Raw genomic sequence first — 21,090 nt, 5'->3', positions numbered from 1 at the left:
CTACAATACAATAATCCTCACAACAATATTACACGTGGCAGCCCAAGTCCTTACTGCAATATTACACATGGCATCCCAACTCCCTGCTACAGTATTACGTGTGGCAGCCCAAGTCCTTACTGCAATATAATACACACTATTTGTGATATAGTTGGTATAGAGAAAAAATGCTCTTTAACAGAGCTCTTTACGAATAATATATTAGTTTTGCAAATAGTTAAATGAATGGTCCTTGTACACACCGTAGCAACGGCAATGAATCAAGACAGGAACGTTGGATGTGCCTCCAGTTGTAGTCCTTTTTATGATTATGAACTCCTTGAAGCAGCTCTGCTGTGGAACAGCGGGACAGGCGAAAACAGGCATTTACTGGCAGTTCCAGGGCGCACGCCGAGGGCGTTGCCCCAGTGCCTTATGTAGAGCAAGTGGTTGAGAGGCCATAGGCTAGGGGCTTTTTAAGCACGATTGGGCGAAAACGTTAAACAAGATGCACTCCAAGAAACTGTACACAAAAGCTTCAGTATTTGCGCAAGCGATGACCCCTCGCAGACCATATTTGCTCAAATTTCCCTGCAGCATATTACAAGAGCTATAAATATAGGAGTTTCAGTACACATAGACACACTGCTTCCAGAACCCATCCAGATGTCTGCGCAGCACCTTATTGCAGAACTTTTCCTCTTGTAGCTGACCCCAGAATTCTTTGAAAGATCCCGATTTGTTTGCAGAATCCAGACTCTAGCATTGCAAAATTATTGCTAGCCTGACCCAATTGCAAACATCCCAAACTTGAAGGGATTTAATTCTGATTCTGCTTGGCTTGCTACCATTAAGGCTGGCCCGCTGAAAACTTGCATCTTGCTATCTACTGTGTCCAGTAACCAGAAGGGGCCCATCCAATTCCAGTCTGAGGTGCAGTCCAAATTGACCAGAATTGCTTTGCTGATCCAATCCCGCTAGAGGTGCCCTGCTACCGGTAGACCAGATCCAATTAATTGACCAGAGCTGACAGTCCAATTTAATAACTTCTTCTGTAAGTATTAACAGGAAGAACAGTGACCCATAGCATATCTGCATTGTATTATCCCTATCTCAATCCATTCCATCTTTAATTCAGAACTCCAGTATTGTTAAGAATCCTTCTTGCGCGGATTGTCTCACCTGTGTTCCAAAACCATAACTCCCTAGTGATTTTGAATAACTAAAGCACATCCCAGGAAAAAGTAGAGTATCCACAACGTGACGGGTTAGGCTGATCACGTGACTGTAAGATCCATATGTGGCATTCTCGTTTTCCGTCATAATATAGTGTAATCAAACCCATCTGTCATTTTCAAAAGAGCATTTCTGTTTTCATTTTCGCGCCTATTTTGCAAAACCGCCTCTCACAAAAACCTCTATAACTCCTTCAGTTTTAAAGATCGAAACGGAATGTCAACTCTCACTGATACCTAACATCCTTAGCTACACCCACAACAAAACAAAGTTTGCCGTGAATTTGCAACATTCACAAGTTTACACGTCATTTCCTCATTTCAAAGTGCTTTTTCTAGCCCATCCTGATCTCAAGTGTGTATTGTTGTTTATATTATAGCTCATGTATGTTACAACCTGATTAGTGTTGCTTTTCTTAGAATGTCTATCCATTTAAGCATTTGTGCACCCTTTTGCAGTCTTTCACAAAGCCATTTTCATCTGTCAGTTTAAAAGTATCATTTGGCAAAACGGTTTTCTCTCTTGTTTAGGGAAGGAAGATTGCCTATAACTCTAGACATTGTATTTCCTTCCTGAATACCTGCTGGTTACTCACATTGATGTAGGATTGCTCATTTGTATTTAACAAAACTTTGCAGGGGGAATCTTTACCTGAACGTTATCTGTGCACGAAACCAAACTGTCCTTTTTCCTGAGTTTTCCCGTGTTTCTATTCTGCATTAGTATAATTGAATTCAATTGCTTTGCTTATTATCTGAATTGTATTGTCACCCTTTGGGTGATTGCTGCCCCATATATCTATATATAGTAAACTTATGTGTGATTTGAATATTAACTAAATAAATAAGCTAAGAAAATCAGCATCTTGGTTTGGACATGTGACGGATGTGCATGGTGTAGTGCAGTATACCCCTTATTATGCCCTCATGATGAGGGTGACTCAGGCATATCATGAGGGCAGTGTGATGTACCCTCATATGGTGTTTAGTGTATGTCCTGAGTGTTGCTTGGCAATGCCACACTGGAGTTTCGTGCACATCATGAGGGTGGGGTGTTGCAAAATCAGATGGTGTCTTTTCTATGTTATGAGGGTAGTGTGTTGAAACCTGCGATGGAGCCTCATGCTCTTTATGAGGGTGGGATAATGCAGCCTCGGATGATGTCTCGTGTGTGCCATTAGGATTGGGTGTCATGGTGAAGAGAGAGTTCTAAATATGTCCCGCATTGCACCAATACCACTCTCAGCTTGGCGGCAAAGAAACAGGAGGTGCACATCGCTCCTGGGCCCTTCCTCCCCATTATTGATGTATCATATCCAAATTAAAGTGTTGTTGAGACACAGCTGCACTCAAGATTACTGACTGTAACTTGAAGATCATCGATGACGTCACAACTGACACCATGAGAGATACACTAGACATGAAGCACATAGTCATCCAAGTTACGAAGTTACGTAGCCATTCAAATGTATTGCTGGTAGACACAAAGATGTACACCTTTTGCTACACAGAAAAAGCAAGATGTACAAGAATACATATAAAGTGCTTTCTGACGCTTAAAGGCAACTAATATGGGTGCCCATGCAAATAAAGATGGAATCCACAGGTACATTGGACGAATGGGAGAAGAAGAAAGGATTCGAGTACACAGAGAAAGCTGACAGGTTGATCCCGCTGAAGCATGCAGACCAGGCTTTCAGCACAGCCATCATGCACAGCCTTGCCAAGGACACAGAGGAAAGGGAAGTTTCAAGTTAGCAGAAGACATAGGACACCTGCCGAGAATACAAGCTGAAAATCCTTGCAATTGCAAGCAGGAGAAATCCATTTTGTGGTCCCTACACATGTGACCTGAACCTACAAGACAGAGCCTATTCATTTGAGCCAGACTGAGGTGGCTCTTCTCATCGAACTGAAGGCAGGAGGATACAAAATTAATACAGATTCAAAGCCGAATGTTCTGTCTCAAGGCCTAGGAGATCGGAGATGGTAACTTGTTGGGAACATGCAACCCCTTCGGGCTGAGAAAACCCTGTCTGTCCAATCACTAACCACCTTCCACGTTAAACTTGCACTTTGTTGAACAGCCAATCACCTCACACTAACCTGTAACATTTGTATTTGCAACATTCAGAGGTAGTCTCAGGAGGAGCCACCAGATACTGCTTACCCAATAATCACACTAACCCCTTATTGAATGTGTATATAGTTCACCTCACTTACCAGTCCCAACCCCTGTTAGGTTTTCTGGGATGTAACCTCATTTTGTGATGTCATGTATTAACACAACTGGACGACAGGCTGCAAAAGAGCGAGTCAGTGTGGAGAATGTTGAATTGTTCATTCTGCAATCTCTGTCATTGAATTCAAATAAAGACAGTGGCCCTCATTACGACCCTTGCGGAAAGCGACTGACCGGAGCGCCACAGCGTAAATAGCGTTTCCGCCATTGTACGAAGGAGCAAAGTGCGGCCCATTCCGACCCATCGGGCACGAGCACCACGCCACGGCGGAAGTGCAAAGTCCGCGATGGCGGAAATGACCCCAAAACGGCCCACACCGCCGCCGTACGGCGCCCTAGGTGCAATACCGCCACCCCACTTAGCGGTCACCGCAGTGTGCGCCTACCGGAAAGTACGGTGCCCGGAAATATACGGAAACGGAAGTTAAAACATGGGCCCGGAACGGGAAACATCCCGGCGTACACCTATAAAAACACCAAAACCACACAACCACTAAAATCACTACCCTGAAACACACCCCAACCCGTCAACCACCCTAGCGAAACCACGAAAAATGGGAAAAGTAGCGAAGAAAGCGTGCGACCGCAAGCGGCAGGTCCACTTCTCCCGTGAGGAACTCACCGTGCTAACAGAGACCCTCCAGGAGAATGCAGCCGTCGTCTTCTCCACGCAAATGACCAGGACGGCACTTGCAAACAAGAAGGCCATATGGGCTCTGGTGGCACAGCGGGTAAGTGCGGTGGGGACCGCACCCCGCACCCCACAGCAATGCCGCAAGCGATGGGACGACCTGCGGATACGCGTCCGCAGCATACTCTCTGCCAACCGCAACATTGCCACAGCCACCGGGGGAGGTCCTGAATCACCCATCAAGTTGACCCCCTGGGAAGAAATCTGTGCCTCCACCATCGGAATGGAGAGCATAGAGGGAGTCGGAGGGATGGAGAAAGGAGTGCAGACATCCGAAGATTCAGGTAGGTGGGCCAGATAAAACAATGCCAAATCCACAAAGTCCAACCATGTGAAGTACCATGCGTCCACATAGTGCAACAGAAACACATGTCCAGGAGAACGTCCACACACATCGGCCTGAAAGCGCACGTCAAAACCCACAATAAATACATAAATAATTAAAAATCCCTAATACACGCACTACACGTGCAGCAGGCACACCCTAACTGCAGGCTGCCAAACAACTGCACCCTCACTCCACACACAAATCAAAGCACCTCCAAGACCCCGACCCAAATCACCCTCAGGTACCACCCCAATGCATGTGATACAATGCCATTCCAATTCCCACTGACCCATCAATAACCCTCGCCCTCCTTTACTCCACCACAGGGTCCGATCCAAACGACGAGCTACAGGACACCCCTACCAGCACACCTGCAAAGAGGGCCAAGACCAACGGCCAGAGACCCTCCACCTCAGCTGCACGCATCAAGACACGGCAGCAGCACAAATCAGGTGGCAGCACAGAGGAGGGAACATCAACAGGCACCCCAGCAGCCAGCATGGCCACAACACCACCACCACAGGTCCCCCCAATGGATGCCACAGAAGGCACTGCCTCTGGTGGCAGCAGCACCATAGGTGACACCCCATTGATGGCAGCATGCTCGGACACAGAAGACGGGGATGTCGAGGTCAGATCCATCCATGACCTGTCCCAATCCCCCTGTCTGTCCCCTCCCGTACAACATGAGGATACCACGCAGGTGCAGCCACAAGACGACGACTGGCCATCCCCCACAAGCCCTGTGGCAAGGCAACATGAGGACAACAGCCCCTCTGTGACACCACCGCAAATGGCCATGGCCCAGCAGAGGCAACAGTCCCTCGACAAGTTAATCGTCCAACAGCAGCAAATGGCCACACTCCTCAAGGGCCATGCCGATGAATGTGGGGGCACCAAGGCAGACATAGAAACATCAACAGAGACACTTAGGGCAGAAATGGAGAGAGGTACAGAGACGCTAAGGGCACAAATTGAGAGTAGCACCGAGAGCCTGAGAGTCCAAATGGAGAGTAGCACCGATAGCCTGAGGGGGGAACTGCATGCGACGTCCAAAGACGTATGTGCCGAACTTGCCGCAGTGCGCCGTGTGCTCACTGAGCTCTCGCAAACCCTTAGGGACATGCATGGACGTGAGCAGGCAGACACATCATCCGTTGCAAGTTCCGTCCAGGGCAGCCCCCAACGTAGATCTGGAAGGAACCTGCGCTCCACAGGCAGGGGTGCCCCTGATACCCGCAGAGGGGGCATGCAATAGCGACAGCCCACTGACAATGAGCATCTTTGGACACTGGTGTTCGGGTGGGAGGTAGGAGGGTGGAGGGGGTGTGTTGGGCTCACTTGGGTGGCGGGTCGATAGGGTGTTCAACATGATATCACATATGCCATAAAAAGTGCACGATCAACCAATGAGAAGTGTGGACATTGATCTTTGTGTACTAGGCCATCATAGGCGTACAGTCCATATTGTGCATGTCCCAGACACACGCAGTGCCACGAGTCCCGTGTCCATGCATCAGCCACCAGGCGTGAGTGCTAGAAGCATACATCAATGAGATGCTGACGAATGTCACGGCCCTCCGGTGCCTCGCAGACTCCATGAGGTGCTGCCACATCCCCACCCTCATCATGACCATCATCAGTTGCTTGCAGTTCTGCGTCAGGGGGCATGGGCACATTTCTACGTACGCACATGTTGTGGAGCATGAAACATGCCATGACCATCTTTGCAACCTTCTCATGGCGGTACAGGAGTGCCCCGCCAGACCTGCTGAGGCAGCGGAAACGGGTCTTCAGTAGGCCGAATGCCTGTTCTATGACTACACGGGTACGTGAGTGGGCATGGTTGTAGTCCTCCTCATGCTGGTCCCGTGGGTTCCGGACTGGTGTGAGGAGCCATCTCTTCAGTGGATATCCAGCATCACCTGTATGTGGACGAGAAACGTATGATGTGGAATGCCATTGATACGTACGCACACCCCCCCCCCCTTCCTGGCAGGTCATTGACAATTCACATACCCCACATCATCATGCATGTAATGAGACTCACCGAGTAGCCAGGATCTGTTCCCTGCGTGTCGTTCCATGTAGCGTGGTATTGTAGAGTTCCTCAAGACCATAGAATCATGGGTTGATCCAGGGAATCGGGCACAACAATGTGTAATGATCCTGTTGGAGTCACACACCATCTGTACATTCAGAGAATGAAATTGTTTTCGGTTGCGGTACTGGGCCTCCATGGCATGTGGGACGACCAATTCAACATGGGTGCAGTCGATGGCACCAATGCAACCCGGTATGCCGGCAAGTGCATGGAATCCCACTTTTGTGTTGGTAATTTCCTGCTCCGAGCGTGGTAGAGAGATGTAGTCGTCTGCGTGCTTCAGGAGGGCATCGAGCACTTGCAATAGTGTCCGTGAGAACAGTGGCTGAGAAATGCCATGCAACTGTCCGACTGTGTGCTGGTAGGTGCCTGTGGCCAGGAAGTGGAGTACAGACACCACCTTCAGTAGGGGTGGGATGGCGGTTGGGCTATCTATCATGCTGACAAGGTCAGCCTGTGTCATGTCCACAATGGCGGCTATGGTGTCCCGGTCCAGACGGTAGAGGGTGTGGATCTGCTCATCAGTGAGGTTGAACGGATGTGCTCGGAGGCGTTGAATTGCGGGCTGCCTGCGTGGTGGTAGTGGCTGTGCTGGTGGGCCTTGCTGGCCCTGCCTTGGCCTCCTCCTCCTCCTGCGTCTCCTCCGTGCGGCTGGTTGTAGTTGGTGTTCGTCTACTTCTTGGAGTCGGAGCACTTGCAGTGCTATCAGGTCCCCCAGGGCCAACATCGCGAGTCCTGCCGGTAGCATTTCGGTGTGGTTGTGGGAGGAGACTGGCTGTGCAATTTATGTGTTTTCAGGCTGTATGGCCTCCACCTGTGGTGATTGATTCCACCTGTGCAAACTGCTCTCCCCTTTGGCCGAGCACGTCCCGCGCACAACGCTGCAATTCGGGGAATTGTATCTTGCTATTGCAATCATGTATTAGTACCCGATGGCCGTGTAAGATTGGTTGATATGTTCATTCTGCTGTGGTCCCATTGTTTCACATACTATCTGTGCAGTCGCGAACAGACTTGTGAGGGGTCAGTGGGACGTAGTACTCGAGTAACGGTGGGCCCTCATGCATCACTGTACCGAGTTGCAACGACGGGCGGGGCGTCCCATTCGTGGGTGAAGGCAGTTGCCATTTTCACACACAGCCGCACTCGATGGGATAATTAGTGATTTCAAACGGCCACAGATGCCTTTTCGACGTGATGTTGCAAATGAGGAATTCGAAGGGCGGCGCTTTCGGTTTCCAGCTAGCGGCGAGGAGATGCCCACAGGTCTGACTGCAAATGTAACGTTCTATTGTTCTATGTCCTTGAGACAGGGCCCATGGCGAGGGAGCAATGATTGATATGAATAGTTTGGGATGCGCAATAGCTACGTGGGCGATGAGGCCGTCCGTTCCCAAATACATGTTACTTCACAACACTGGAATTACGGGCTGGGGCACTGTGGATTTAGCAGGCTGCATAACGCACAGACTCAATGGATGTTTCTAATGTCATGTGAGTAATTATTCAGGCATTTTGATCCCGGGATGAGGGAATGATGGATGGATGCATGGGCAGGTGATTTGATACAGAGTTTGCCATGTTCAGGGCTTCTTGGGATCTATCCGCCTCCCCTACGCTATGTGATGCAGGGCTGCCATAGTGGGACCATCGTCCATCTGGCCTTGTTGAGCCCTCCCTGTCTCGAGGCGCCCTCAGACACTCGTTTGCGATGGTGTTTGCACCTCGATATAGATGGTTATGAGTCGCAAGTGGTTTTGGGGTGGTGATGTTCCTTTGGAGTGGGCTAGCATGCATATGGCTGTGGATTTCGTGTGATCATTGAAGTGAGTTGTTGGTATGTAGTTCTGATGGCCATTCTGTTCTTTTTCTTTTCTTTTGGTTGACAGGTATCTCCTCCCCTTTTGCCACTGCCATCTGTATGCCACTCCTGCAGATGGATTTTACTCCCGACACCTGCTGCTTCGTGTTAATCAGTGGAGCAGCATTACGATCTTATGGGACGATCGCCAATGGGCCACATGCCCTTACGCAGTACTGGTGGCTCGGAGCAACATTTCGGCCTTTCAGCTGGACTAGTGCCTCCCCATTGGGACGGCCCTGCGGTTCTGTGCGCTTCCATGTTGCCTTTTCGGACGTGAATGTGGCTCTGTGTACCATGGGGGAACAGGGCGACACACAGGTAGTGGCTGGTCATTTCTTGCGGAAGCAGCCCACAATGGTGATTGGTGTTTTGGATTTCATGGCCTGATGGCTGTATGTGCTTGGTGATTTTGATGTGCATAAATATCTATTCTGATTTGGCCCGTGTAGCGTTTTTCTTTGCAAGTGATGTGGCATATGCCTATTTGGGGGCCGATGTATTGTGAGGAGATCTGCATTGGGTTCCAGCTTCGGGGTTTAGTTGCGTGGTACTGTGCTGTGCGCGTTTGCCTACGAAGCCCAGTGAGGTCAGGGATGGGGGCTGCCAATATGCCAGTTTGAATGTTGTCATGCTCAGGGGCGGGGGATTGGGTTTTGTGTAACAGATGCCGGTCAGCCAGGTGGACTGGTTGAATGATGTGGTTTTCGGTATATTGCTGGTCACAGGTGCCTGTGTTTGCGTGCGTTTCTTGGTGGGGGACTGTGGTCATGTCCATTGGGATGGCTTCTGTATTCGTGCCATCTGTGCCCTGCAGCTCCCATTGGCCCCTGTTGTGTTTCTTTTGTTCGTTGGCATGCATGGGTGACTTGTACATTTCAATGGTTGCATTGTGGCTTCATTGCACCTACGGGGAGTTGTACTTTGTGGGCAGGGAGCGGTGTACAGGCACTCAGTGGGGCCGTTTACGGTTGATTCGCGATGCCGTACTTCTCGCCATGGCGGAATGGTACATTCCGCCATGCCTGATGGCGTTAGGTACATGTCCGCTAGGGTCGGAATTGGCGTACCGTTGCACCATGGTGGTGTTTGCGGTTTGGCATGGCGCGCGCGCGCGTGCTTGGTGCAGTTAGCGTTGGCGTTCACTACGGTGTCGCTAATGGCTTCGTACTTTGCGGTGACGGGTCATAGTCGCACCGAGCGCTATTCGATGGCGGTATTGCATTTCCGCCATCGTTTTTCGATTTCCGCCAGGGTCGTAATGAGGGCCAGTGAAACTTTGTCCTATGGCTGGAACTTCTGCTTTTTGGTGCAGGGGATTTTCTGGGCTCAGTTCCTTTAGCATGTAATCAGGAGACTGATAATAGTTCCCCTTCCAGTAATACAATAGCCTCAGATGGAGAGTCCCATGCGTTACCCTTCATGGGGATGGGCCTTTATAACACTCCCTTAAAGATTAGCATTCAAATGAAGGAACAGACATAGCACGAGAGCACTGCCAGATGCCCAACATCAGTCCCTGTGCAAAGTACCCCCTTTTAAGATGCTGCCCAAAGTTATCTCAGCAGCATTGCCACGAGCTAGGCTACTGTAAGGCACTCATGATGGCAACAGTAAAGACAGACACAAGTGATTATAGTTCAAGGGTGTTTATTAAACTGCATATGCGGGTTGGAAAAACGTTTAATCTAAACCTAAATCTAAGATGGGAGCAAGCTACAACCACCAAATAATAAGGCAGTCCTAGTGGCGTCATGTCAAAATAAAAGAGCCTATACTAAAAAAAAACTATTGCCAATCCTTATACTAAATACAAACAAAGAGTGCGGGATGAGGTTCTTAAGAAAGAAAGAAGTGTTCACAAATGATGTCAGTATGTGTTAGCCGGGGGTCCCCCTTCCCCATGTTTTGAGTACAGGACAAGGTGGGATTCCGGAGCACAGCACACGCTTGAGCTTTCCCAGTACGAGCCAACAGTTCCGCTCTCAGCTATCAGAGCCTTTGGTGGTTACATCTCTTTTCTACAAAAAGTCTCCTGCCTCTGAGGACCCGATGTATTCCAAAATCATAAACAAAGGTTTGTTTCTGCTTGTATTTTGGGTGATGCCGTTTCACCCCTGGATCCCCCTCTTCCAGGCTCAGATCCACCAAATGTTCTTTGCAATACCAGGACCTTCGGTAGTTAAGTTTCTTGATTCTGAGGGTCTGATGGGTTAAAAATAATAACCAAAAAAATGTCCTTCCTGATTGTACTTGAGGTGATATCTCTTCACCCCTGGGTCCCCCACTTTAGGCTCAGAACGCTCTCAAATATCAACCTCCCTCCGTCGGGTTCATCCTGGCTTGTATTCACAAGATTTCTCTGTTACATTCACGTGCTGGTGGGGTGATAGCTTCTCACCTCTGCATCCCCCTCTTCCAGGCTCAGACCCTTCTCGAATGCTTGCCTTCCTTCCGTCGGATTCACTACAGCCTTTTTTCAATGGGTGATGGTTTTTCACCTCTGAATCCTCTCTTCCGGGCTCAGACCCCTCTTGACTGTTTGCCTTCCCACAGTCAGGTTCACTACAGCTTTCAACACAATCTCATCTGTGAGATTCACAAGTCTTAATGTCTTTTTAAACAGTTCAATGTGGACATCCCTCTGCCGGGTTCACTCTGGTCAACACACTACTCATTGGGACTTTTGGCTTCACCCCCTCTTTATCGGCATCCCTGCCCCGGGTTCACACCCACCAACATTGCCAATTATACAGTTTCTTGAACAGTTCTTATGATGCAGGATTCACTTCTCCTAGCTTCACAATCATCTGTCGGTCAAAGACTTTCGACTGTACAGAGGATTTTACTAGACACCTGTTTGACCACTTTGACCCCTTTCGTGCCTTTCCCAAGGCCTACTGGTAACGGTTGTTTCAACAACAGGGTAGTCGCACAGAGTTTCCCAAATGAGCACCCACTTGTTGCCTGACTCCGCTGTACCTATTTTCCCCTTTCGTATCAACAGTTCTTTGTACTTTCTTCAATTAGCCGCTTGCTACTTTTGTTCAACAGTTTGTTTTCTTATCGGCTCTCCCCTCGACTTGCGGCTGTGATGAACGACTTAGCCTTTCTTGTCTCAAGAGTCAAGGCCAGGAACAGTGGCAAGCCTCTCTCCCCGGCTTGGTTATCGGCGGAGGAGGGCCCTGTGGACCGTTGACATCTGCTGCAACACACACTGTCTATTGTTTGCAGACTTACGATCCCTTCCGTGGAGGTTTCACGGGCCTCGCTTGGAAAGGGGCAAGGTAGCTTCTCTCCTTGCCACCCTCTTGATTTGCGCGTCTTTCTCCTCCTCTTGAATTGCCGTGCTGGGTTAGCTCGCTCATCATGAGGTCTGCCTTGCTCATATTGTGCTCTCGTGCTCCACCTTTTATCCCTGCAGGGAAGGTAAAGGGCCGTCAGGTGTGTGTGATTCAGGTCAGCTGCCTGACTTTCCCTGACCCTTGTAGTGGGACATGTCAGGTAAACGGCTCTGGTGTTTGTCCGTCGTCTTTTGTGCTCTGCGAAAGTGTTCCTGCCAGAAAAGTGGGTTTCGGGGGGAGGTAGAGAGTCTAAGTATCCTATGGGGTAGGATAGGGAAAAGGTGTTATAAGAAGGGGGATGTTGTCACACTCTGCCCCCGGTCTTACCTGTTTGTCCTTTGTCGTCTTCTTCTTTGAAGGTTTCTCTGTCCTCTGGGATGTCCGGGACTTATACAGGTAAGGCCGGTGGTCCTCCATATCCAGTGTGGAGCGAGAGCAGACTCGGAGGAAGACAAGAGTTCAGGATTCCAGGAAGGTAAAGAATGAGCAGTCAATGTCCGGGATTAAGCGCGGAACTAGGGAAGAGAAACACTACTCGCAGAGTACTGGGATGAGGCTGCGAGCGCGGAAACATGGAAGTGGGTTTAGGAAGGAATGAATTGGATGGCCTCAGGTGAAGGAAACATGCTTTTTCTAATACTCCAGGAAGGAAAAGGAATATGGAAAAGTATTGGATAATAGCACACGGGAAAGGAAGGTAACAATGAACACATTAGCTGCGAACTCGAAAAGGAGCGTTGAGACGTGCAGCGCCACAAGGGCGTGCCCGTTTTCTAGAAATGCGTAAACACTAGACCGCAGCGTGACTAAGGAAGTCCAGAAGGGGTGTAAACGGCGAATAATGACAGATGATGCATCTCACCCGTCGGTGCCCCACTTCCACTCCCCGAGGACCCCCCATACAGGTGATCCTCCCGCACTGGTCCACCCCCAGGAACTGGATCCAATAGCTATGGCCGTGTCCTGGCCACCTGGATGACAGATTCACCGGGGACTAGTAAGTGAGACACCTTCAGGTTTCTCACACTACCCAGGTCTAGAGGACAAATCAGCAGCAAGGAACGCAAATAATTGCCTACCCTGGATTCCCCATAATCTATTACAAACTAAATGTTTGCAATGGTTTTAACCTCTCGAGACGGTATGCAAATTGCAACTTATAGACCAGTAACTATTTCAAATGGGTTGTTCTGCAAGAAACGCTTTTTGTGTTGCTTTGTGCTTTTATATCATCTTAACTCCTAAAATACCCCAGCTCTATTTCAAAACCTAATATTATTGTTGTTAGTGGAAAATGCAGAAAAGCGTTTTCACTGTGTTGGTCGTTTTAGAAAAATCACAAAGGTTTGAGTTTTGATGCCTATTATTGGCGGATCTATGAGTGGTTCCAGATAATTTCTTCGCCGAATGCAACTTTACAGCTTTTTTCCTCCCAATGTTACCACTTTTTGCGTGCCTCAAAAAGTCAGGGGTGGGGGGCATCCCGCACCCACTCCTTAAACTCTCAACCCCACCCCTCTATATACCATACACATATTTATCATCCATAGTTTTTAGGTTAAAAAAAGGGATACAAAATAAACAAAGATATCATCAAAACAAGATTCAGCAAAGTTACATTTTGAAAAAGTGTGGATTACTTTGTTGATTAACTCAAAATATTAAAATATTATGCTGGGGTTGAATAAGTAAGGCCATGCTTTCAAAGTCACAAACGACTTCTTCATCAGATGGTAAAAAGCAAAACCTTATTACCATCTGATGCAGAAAGTCTTAGTGACTTGAACGGCTTATCTTATTCCACTGCAGCATAATAATGTCTAGTGGGAAATAAACGTTTTAATCCTATATAAATGATATCTCCTAGCAGAGTACTGATGTGAAAGATATTTATTATGGGTGCTAATAAGTAGGTGAAGGTCTAGGGAAGGAACTGCAGCCTTGACCAATCAGTGTCTTCCTGGGGCCACCATCTTTACATTTACATCACCAGATTAGCATGGGAGAGATACAGTACATGTTATTTTTCCCAATTTACATTACTCTGATCAATGACAAACCTGTCAAACTTACCTGCTGCCCATGCACGTGCTGGACGGGCATCCTTGTCCTCCATGTCCCAACGCTGGAGTTTGCCCATCTGGACAGCAGCCATATGGGCCAAGGCTGCAGCCAAATTTCTCCTGGCGGTGGTCATACTGGTGATGGTGCCTTGATGAATGTGCATCACGACGGTTAGGTAGGAAGTTGGTGGCCTCGTCGTCTCGCCTGTCCTGATTGGAAGGTCGTCTTGGATCTGTTCTTTCGTTGGGTGGTTGAGGGGAATGGGTGGAGAAAGGAGGGGCATCATAAGTGGTACTTCATTATTTATACTCGCCTACTGGGTAGTTAGGGCTCGGAGAGGAACCCTAAAGTCAGGCTTAATGTTAGAAATATCAGTTTACTTTCAAGAATGACATTTGTTTCAATTCTTCACATCCTCTAAGGGTTAGTGGCACATTGTTGGTTGCAGATTCCATAAAGACACTATGTGCTTGCTGAAACTCAGCCTATAGGCCTAAGGTGAGAGTGCAAGATGCTCTTAACAGACTATAGCGGGGTCTGCAACGTTTGGCAATCTAGATGTTCTAGACTACGACTCCTATCAGGCCCATCCATTGTAGTCAACAGTCAGGGAACATGCGAGTCATCGCACAAAACATGTGGAGAGCCACAGGTTGTGTGGTCCTCTCCCCCAACCCTTTCCCTCAATACCTCCACTTTCTTCTCTTCCAACCCTTCACCTTTTCTCCCTGACCTCCCAACTATCCTCTTCACTGACCATGTTTGTTAGGGAGATTTTCTTTTTGCAACTCTTACCCTCTGTCCTCAGCCTCCCATCACCGCTGCTCGACTCTCTGGGATTTATTTAATTCGGCCATCATTATGAGTCTGGCGGCAGGCGTGCCGGAAAAACTGGCAGGCTGCTCCCGGACCCGAAATACCATTCCGCCTCCGTGATTGCTGCAATCACTGGGACATTACAACCCCGGTGACCCAGTGATTCCGGAGGCGGAATTCTGTAAATCCCCATTACTATGGAGTCCAATAGGACTCCATGGGGATGGGGACAATGGAAACAATGATTCCGTCTATGACGGAGCCAGTGTTTCCATTTCCACCTGCAGGGGGGTGGCGTTACTCCCGCCAGGTCAGACCTGGCAGGAGTGACACCTCCCGCCTGCAGGACTCTGAATCAGCCGGTCCGGAAACAATGGTGGCAGTGGATTTACCGCCACCATTGTTTCCGGACCGGAAGGGTCATAATGAGGCCCATTGACTTTGAAGGTAACTGAGACTTTATCTCACTCACCTACTGCATTTACTTTTGTTCTGGGAACACTCAGCCCTTCTTGCAAGGTTCCCGTGGGGTCGGGGGTGGCTGAAGCAGAAGAAGGGTTCCGTCTGACTTGCTGCAGGTGCGCCATCTCCTCACCCCACCCACCCTCACACTCCCTTCTAGGAAAACCAAAATGCTGCTAGAACGGGGTTTACACCCCTCTTGATAAGGGCTTTTGCAGTCTTGTCCCAGTAAATAGTGCGCCAGATGCAAACAGACGTGTGACAGGACCATTCAAAAGTACCACAGCCCTGCTGAAAAGTGCAGTTCTGTCTGATTAAACATATAAATCACCAGAGTGCTAATAACTGCTGATGCGGTCTCCTTTAACGTGTAGTTGTAAACCTGCAGATCAGTGCAGGACTGTTCAATTCAACACAAGGCGTGCCTACTAAGAAGTGCGGTCCCCTCCCATGACAGACAGTATGAGAGCCCTGCTGCTGAGAAGTTCTGGTGCAGCCTGGGCCTGGCAGTTTTAAAGTATATACCCAACGTGAGAAGGTCTGGTCCGGGTCCACTGTCCCTCCCAGCCCTTGAACAATAAATCACCGCTTCCAGCCCGCTAGACTCATTCAAAGTAACCTTAGGCTCGTCAAACCTGCATCCCTAAATCAGACAGAACCTTCCTGTCACAACAAACATGAACGGCGTCCATTGAGTCAGAGAATGGCTCGCGCCCTTCGCCCATCGCAGCGCACCCAGCCAGAGTGCTCAGAACTCACCTTCACGACTAGTGCTGCGTTCCACTGGGACACGCCGCCGCCTCTCAGTGAGCACTGGGCATAAATACCCTTACCTCTACTCCCTCATCTCTCTCTACTCCCCCTCCCGTTCCCTTCAGTCTGCTGACCATTTCCTTCTCACTGTACCTCCGTCCCCTTGTGCCCCCTCCCGTTTCCGCTCCTTCCAACTCCTAGCCCCCTGCACTGGAACTCCCTACCTCTTGCAATCCGCTCTTCCCCCACCTTCTCCTCATTCCGCACCTCCCTTAAATCTCTCCTTCTCCACTCCCCTCCTTGAAACTCCTTCCCCTTCCTGCCTCCCCTCCCTCCCTCTCTTTCCCCTTTACCATTTCCCTCCCCTGCCCCACCTCTCCACTCTCTCCCTTCCCCTTCCCTCCTCCTACCCCTCACCTGTCCCCACCCCACCTAGTCCTACTTCACTATTCTCCCTATCTCCCTTCAGTTAATTGCTCTTCTTGCTGTTTTATTGACTGATTCATATTGTAACTTCGCTTCTACTGTTATAATGTTTACGTTTATGTTTTATGTATTAAGTTGTTCACTTGTACAGCGCTTTGGTGTAAAGCGCTTTATAAATCAATAAATACAAATACAAATACTGGTGCGAATACTAGGCCACGCTTTTCAAGACATAAAAAATGGCCTTCCCTCGGCTCGACGAGAAGAGCAGCACACGGGGCCTTGTACTAGTGAAACAGCTAGTCAACCGATGAGGAACCTAACAATATAATAAAGGGCCAGTTGTATGTTTGTCCCTGTATGTCTGTCCGATGCAGTCATAGTTTTGCCTGTTGTCACTGCTAGAGGGAGCTGCTGGTTTAGGATATATAGTGGTTCTACAGTGTCAATGAAAACCTGCACTTTGGTCCATGTACACTGGCCTGTACACTAGTTGCTATATATATAAGCATGGACACATAACAACTGATGGAACAGTGAGATTTGCCTATGCCACTCTTCTTATAAAACAGAATATTACCCTTCGGATTACACACTTATACCTTTTTCCAATTGTCCAGTTAAGGTCTACGCTAATTACCAGCTCCATTTAAGCATCACCTTATACTAGAATAACATCTTTATTTGCTTTTTTTTTTAAATCAGATGTCACTTCTTCATTAGAAAGTCTCCTTCACAGTGTATTCTGCACACTTAAATGTTCAATGTGGATTCCAAGATGGCGGCCGAGCCGGGTAGACGTGTGTGAGCGGAGCTCCGTCCCCCAGCTCGGGCCGCAATAATAAAGAAACACCAAAACCAGCACTTATCCTGCCCGCCGAAGCGTAGCCACCCTCCAACACGCAGAGGAAGGCGAATCCCAGGAAGAGAGCCGATTCAACCTCGGAGGAAAGCGGCCCGAACGAACCCGCCCGCAGGAGAAGCAAACCCAGCGAATCTGCCCCCAAGCAGCTCAGCAGCGCGGAACCCCAGAAGGGAAGCAAAACGCGGGAAGGAGCCTCTGATCTCCGCGACAGTCCGCGGCGGAGATCAGATAGACGAGAAAGAAGACCGGGGTAAGAGAGGCGGAGGCCGGCGACGGGACCCAGGCAGACCAGCAGAGCGGACCCGGACGAGGAGAGCAACGGGGGTCGGTGCCAGCCCAGCGGACGAAGGAATGTAGCCCAGCGGTCCAGACCAGAGAGGAGAAGCGAAGGTGGCCACCACGGGCAGTGAAGAACGAGATAGAAGCGCCCCACAGAACAGCTCCGGCAGAGAGCTTCAGGTACAAATTGGGGAGGGGACCCAGCAGCGGTGAGGCGGAGGCCGCATCCCCTTAGATCGCTACAACCCACCCCGGGAAAGCGAACATGGGAGAAGCAACCCACGACACCAGGGGAGGGGAGGCCAATAAAATCTTCCAAAAAAGTCAAGAGAGGCCCATAGACACCTCACGTCACCATACCCACTCGCCGCGGGTCCCGGTACAGAAAAAGGGGAGAAGGCCCCCCCCAACCACCAGACGCGGGCCATGCCCGAAGAACCGAAGGGAAGCACAAAAGAAGACCAAGAGGTACCGGGGTCACATCCCCAGAGCCTCCAATCCACATAAAGGCGGTCGGACCCCCAACGCCCACCAGAAGGGAAAAACTGCACCCTCTTACCTGGGACGGACACAGTAAGAAACGCCCCCTCCCCCAGAGGGGCCACAGCGTAACGTTGTACACGCCAAGGACCAGAGACAGATAGCGGGATCAGGGGGGACAGCCACACGCATAAGGGAACCAGAACTTGCACGCCACCAACCCAACAGAGAAGGATCCCTCGATAACTCGCCTACTCCCCACGAGCCCAAACACAGATTCTTGAATACCCACACACGGGTCACAAGAAGCGGGAAAACCCTCTGCCCCACAGATAACAAGAAATCCGATAGAGCAAAGACAGGCACCTGGAGTGCACGGAACACCACAGATCCCCCAGAATTCCAAGGTCAATGCGGACACAAGACGTCACAAGAAGCCCAAACACCAAAGGAGACACACACATGTCAAAAGCCAGGATCATGCAGGGGAAACAGGCATTAACTGCTAACACCAGCAGAACTAGACCAGGACCTGATCCAACTTTGGAGTGCAGACAAAAGTGCGCCCAACCAAACAAACAACCAGAAGGGCAAGGGGGAAACTACATTGGAGCAGAAAGAAGACACAGAAATGGCCTCGAAAGACGATATGAAAACATGGTTTAAAGAATTCCAGGATCAATTCATGTCCTCCACACAGGCGCAGTTCGAAAACATGAAGGGGGAAATGAAACAAGCAGTCCAGGAACTGAAGAGAGACATAGGAAATCTAGAGGAGAGAACAGATAAAATGTAAAGGACGGTCCAGAACATAGATGAGGAAACGCTCCAACAAGTAGAAGCACAAGATCGACTAGCACGCCTAGCATTGGAATTAGAAACACAATGTGAAGATTTGGAAAACAGATTCCGGAGGTCAAATATAAGAATAAAGAATATGCCGGAATCGGTGGAGGGTAAAGACCTCTGCACGGCAGTACAACAGGTGTTTCTAGATATACTTGCAGACGGCTCAGGGGAAGAAATTCAAATAGACAGAATACATAGAGTTGGCCCCGGAAGAACGGGAGAACCCGGGGCCCGCCGGAGAGACATATTGATAGCATTAACACAGCACACGCAAAAAGAGCAAATCCTGAGAAAAGCCCGGACAATAGAACAAATAAGAATGAACGGCAAAGAAATACAGTTATTCCAGGACCTCACACTCAGGAAGAGAAGAGAGATGTCCCAGATAACAAAATACCTAACGGAGAAACAGGTACGCTACAAATGGACCTTCCCTTTTGGTCTCCTTTTCACGTGGGAGGAACGACAACACCGCATCACATCATGCGAGGAAGGCCTCAAGATTCTGGGCAGGCAAGAACAAGAGACGGAACCCCCAAGGGTCAGGGAGCTCCACAGAGGAAGGCGAGAGCCGAGGGGATGGCAGACAAGAGACAAGAAGGACAAGACTCCAATCCCGCAAACCACAGCTCAATTAATACCACCCCTGGGAACTTTATTTATTTATTTATTCAGATTTATTTAAAGCGCACATCAGCCCGGGGGCATCGTGGCGCTGTTACATGAGGACATACATAATATGGTTTACATAATATGGTTACCGTGGAAGGAAGATGGTTACAAAGCAGTTTTCATTACAAGGCACATTTCGTATCAGACACATTTCGTAACAGACGTATGCGAGCTGGTGTGTGTGAGGGAAGAACAGAAGTGAAGATAGGCCAGAGGGTGAAGCTACATAAAAAGGAAAATCCCTGATTGGGCAGGAGGGTACACGAGGATGCGGCAGAGCCAAGGGAAACCCTTGGAATCCACATGACACAAGCAGGGTTTAGGACCCCCGGAGTAAACCATAAACCTGAGTCGTTAGAGGGCAAGGAGCAAAGGCAGAACGCCCGAGCAACCATAGGGCCCAGGGCCCTCCTCAGGGTAAAAGTTGGGGGGGAAAGGCGGGAGGGAGGGGAGCGGGGAGTTGAGGGAAAAGTTCAAGGGGGAAAAGTCAAACACCGGCACCAATGGACACCACTGCGACCCACACGATAAGAGACAAGCGAGACCAAAGACCCAAGTGAAAGAATGGGGCTAAAAATATTAACTTACAACATCAGAGGGCTGAACTCGCCAGTAAAAAGGAAAAAAACTGAACACTTTCTACACAGAGAGAAGTATGATGTAATAATGCTCCAAGAAACACATATACAGAAAAAAAAGAAAGGCCAAATCCGTATAAGAGGCTTTAACCAAATTCTCCAAGCCAACAATGAAGACAAGAAAAAAGGAGTCATGATAGCATTCGCCAACCAACTCAATGTACAAATTAAAGGAACTATGATGGATAAAAAAGGACGATATCTATTCGCGAAAGTCCAGATCGAAAATCGCCAACTAACTCTAGCAACGTTATATGCCCCAAACACAGGCCAGGACAGCTTCATAAAAGAAACGCTGAACAAACTAGAAATCTTTGCAGAGGGAGAAGTGATTCTGACAGGAGACTTCAATCTTGCATGGAATCCGAGGGAAGACTGCTCAAACCCCAAGCACAAGCAACAAGGGACACCATCACAAGCGCTAAAGCAAATGATGAACAACATGGCCCTAGAAGACACATGGCGGAGAATCAGAGGCACAACCAGGGGGTGCACATATCATTCACACGTGCACGACATGAGCTCAAGAATTGACTATATTTGGGTTACCGGGAGTCTAGTAGGGGAGATCCAGGAAATATAAAAAGGCCAAATATCGCTATCAGACCATGTTCCACTATGGATTTCACTTCCTAAAATCCGCAAACGCTCCGGCCTATGGCGATGGACACTCCCAAGAGAAATCCTACAAGACTTGGTCTCGAAGGAAATAATAAGAGAGAAAATAACTGATTATTTCGAACAAAACGACACTCCAGAAGTCTCACCAAGCACAGTTTGGGAAGCCTTCAAAGCGGTGATACGTGGACAAATAATAGCACTGAAAGCACAAAAAGACAAACAAAAATGGGAAAGAGAACTAGAAAATAAACTGGAAGAGATCAGAGAAGAAATGGCAGAGAATAGATCCCTGAAAATAAAGAGGGCATATCGACATGTCCAGAGCCAGCTAGACGTACTTAGGACCAAAAGAGCAGAAACGCAACTACTCCATACGAAACT

General features: G+C 49.0%; 1 protein-coding gene across 4 annotated transcripts in view; it reads right to left on the bottom strand.

Moving 5' to 3' along the window:
• The window catches only part of PAPLN (papilin, proteoglycan like sulfated glycoprotein), a 1,044,076-nt gene that overhangs the window by 265,375 nt on the left and 757,611 nt on the right, over positions 1 to 21,090 (bottom strand). For all 4 annotated transcript variants that reach the window (XM_069638639.1, XM_069638640.1, XM_069638642.1 and 1 more), the window contains one exon: positions 13,858 to 14,080. In XM_069638639.1, coding sequence (XP_069494740.1) covers positions 13,858 to 14,080 — 223 coding nt within the window. The remainder of the gene's footprint in view (positions 1 to 13,857; positions 14,081 to 21,090) is intronic.

The sequence above is a fragment of the Ambystoma mexicanum genome, chromosome 14 (genome assembly GCF_040938575.1).
Source record: "Ambystoma mexicanum isolate Mex_15411 chromosome 14, UKY_AmexF1_1, whole genome shotgun sequence".
Taxonomy (NCBI): Eukaryota; Metazoa; Chordata; class Amphibia; order Caudata; family Ambystomatidae; genus Ambystoma; species Ambystoma mexicanum.
The sequence above is the reverse complement of the archived record's forward strand: the minus strand, read 5'-3'. Positions and strand labels throughout refer to the sequence as shown.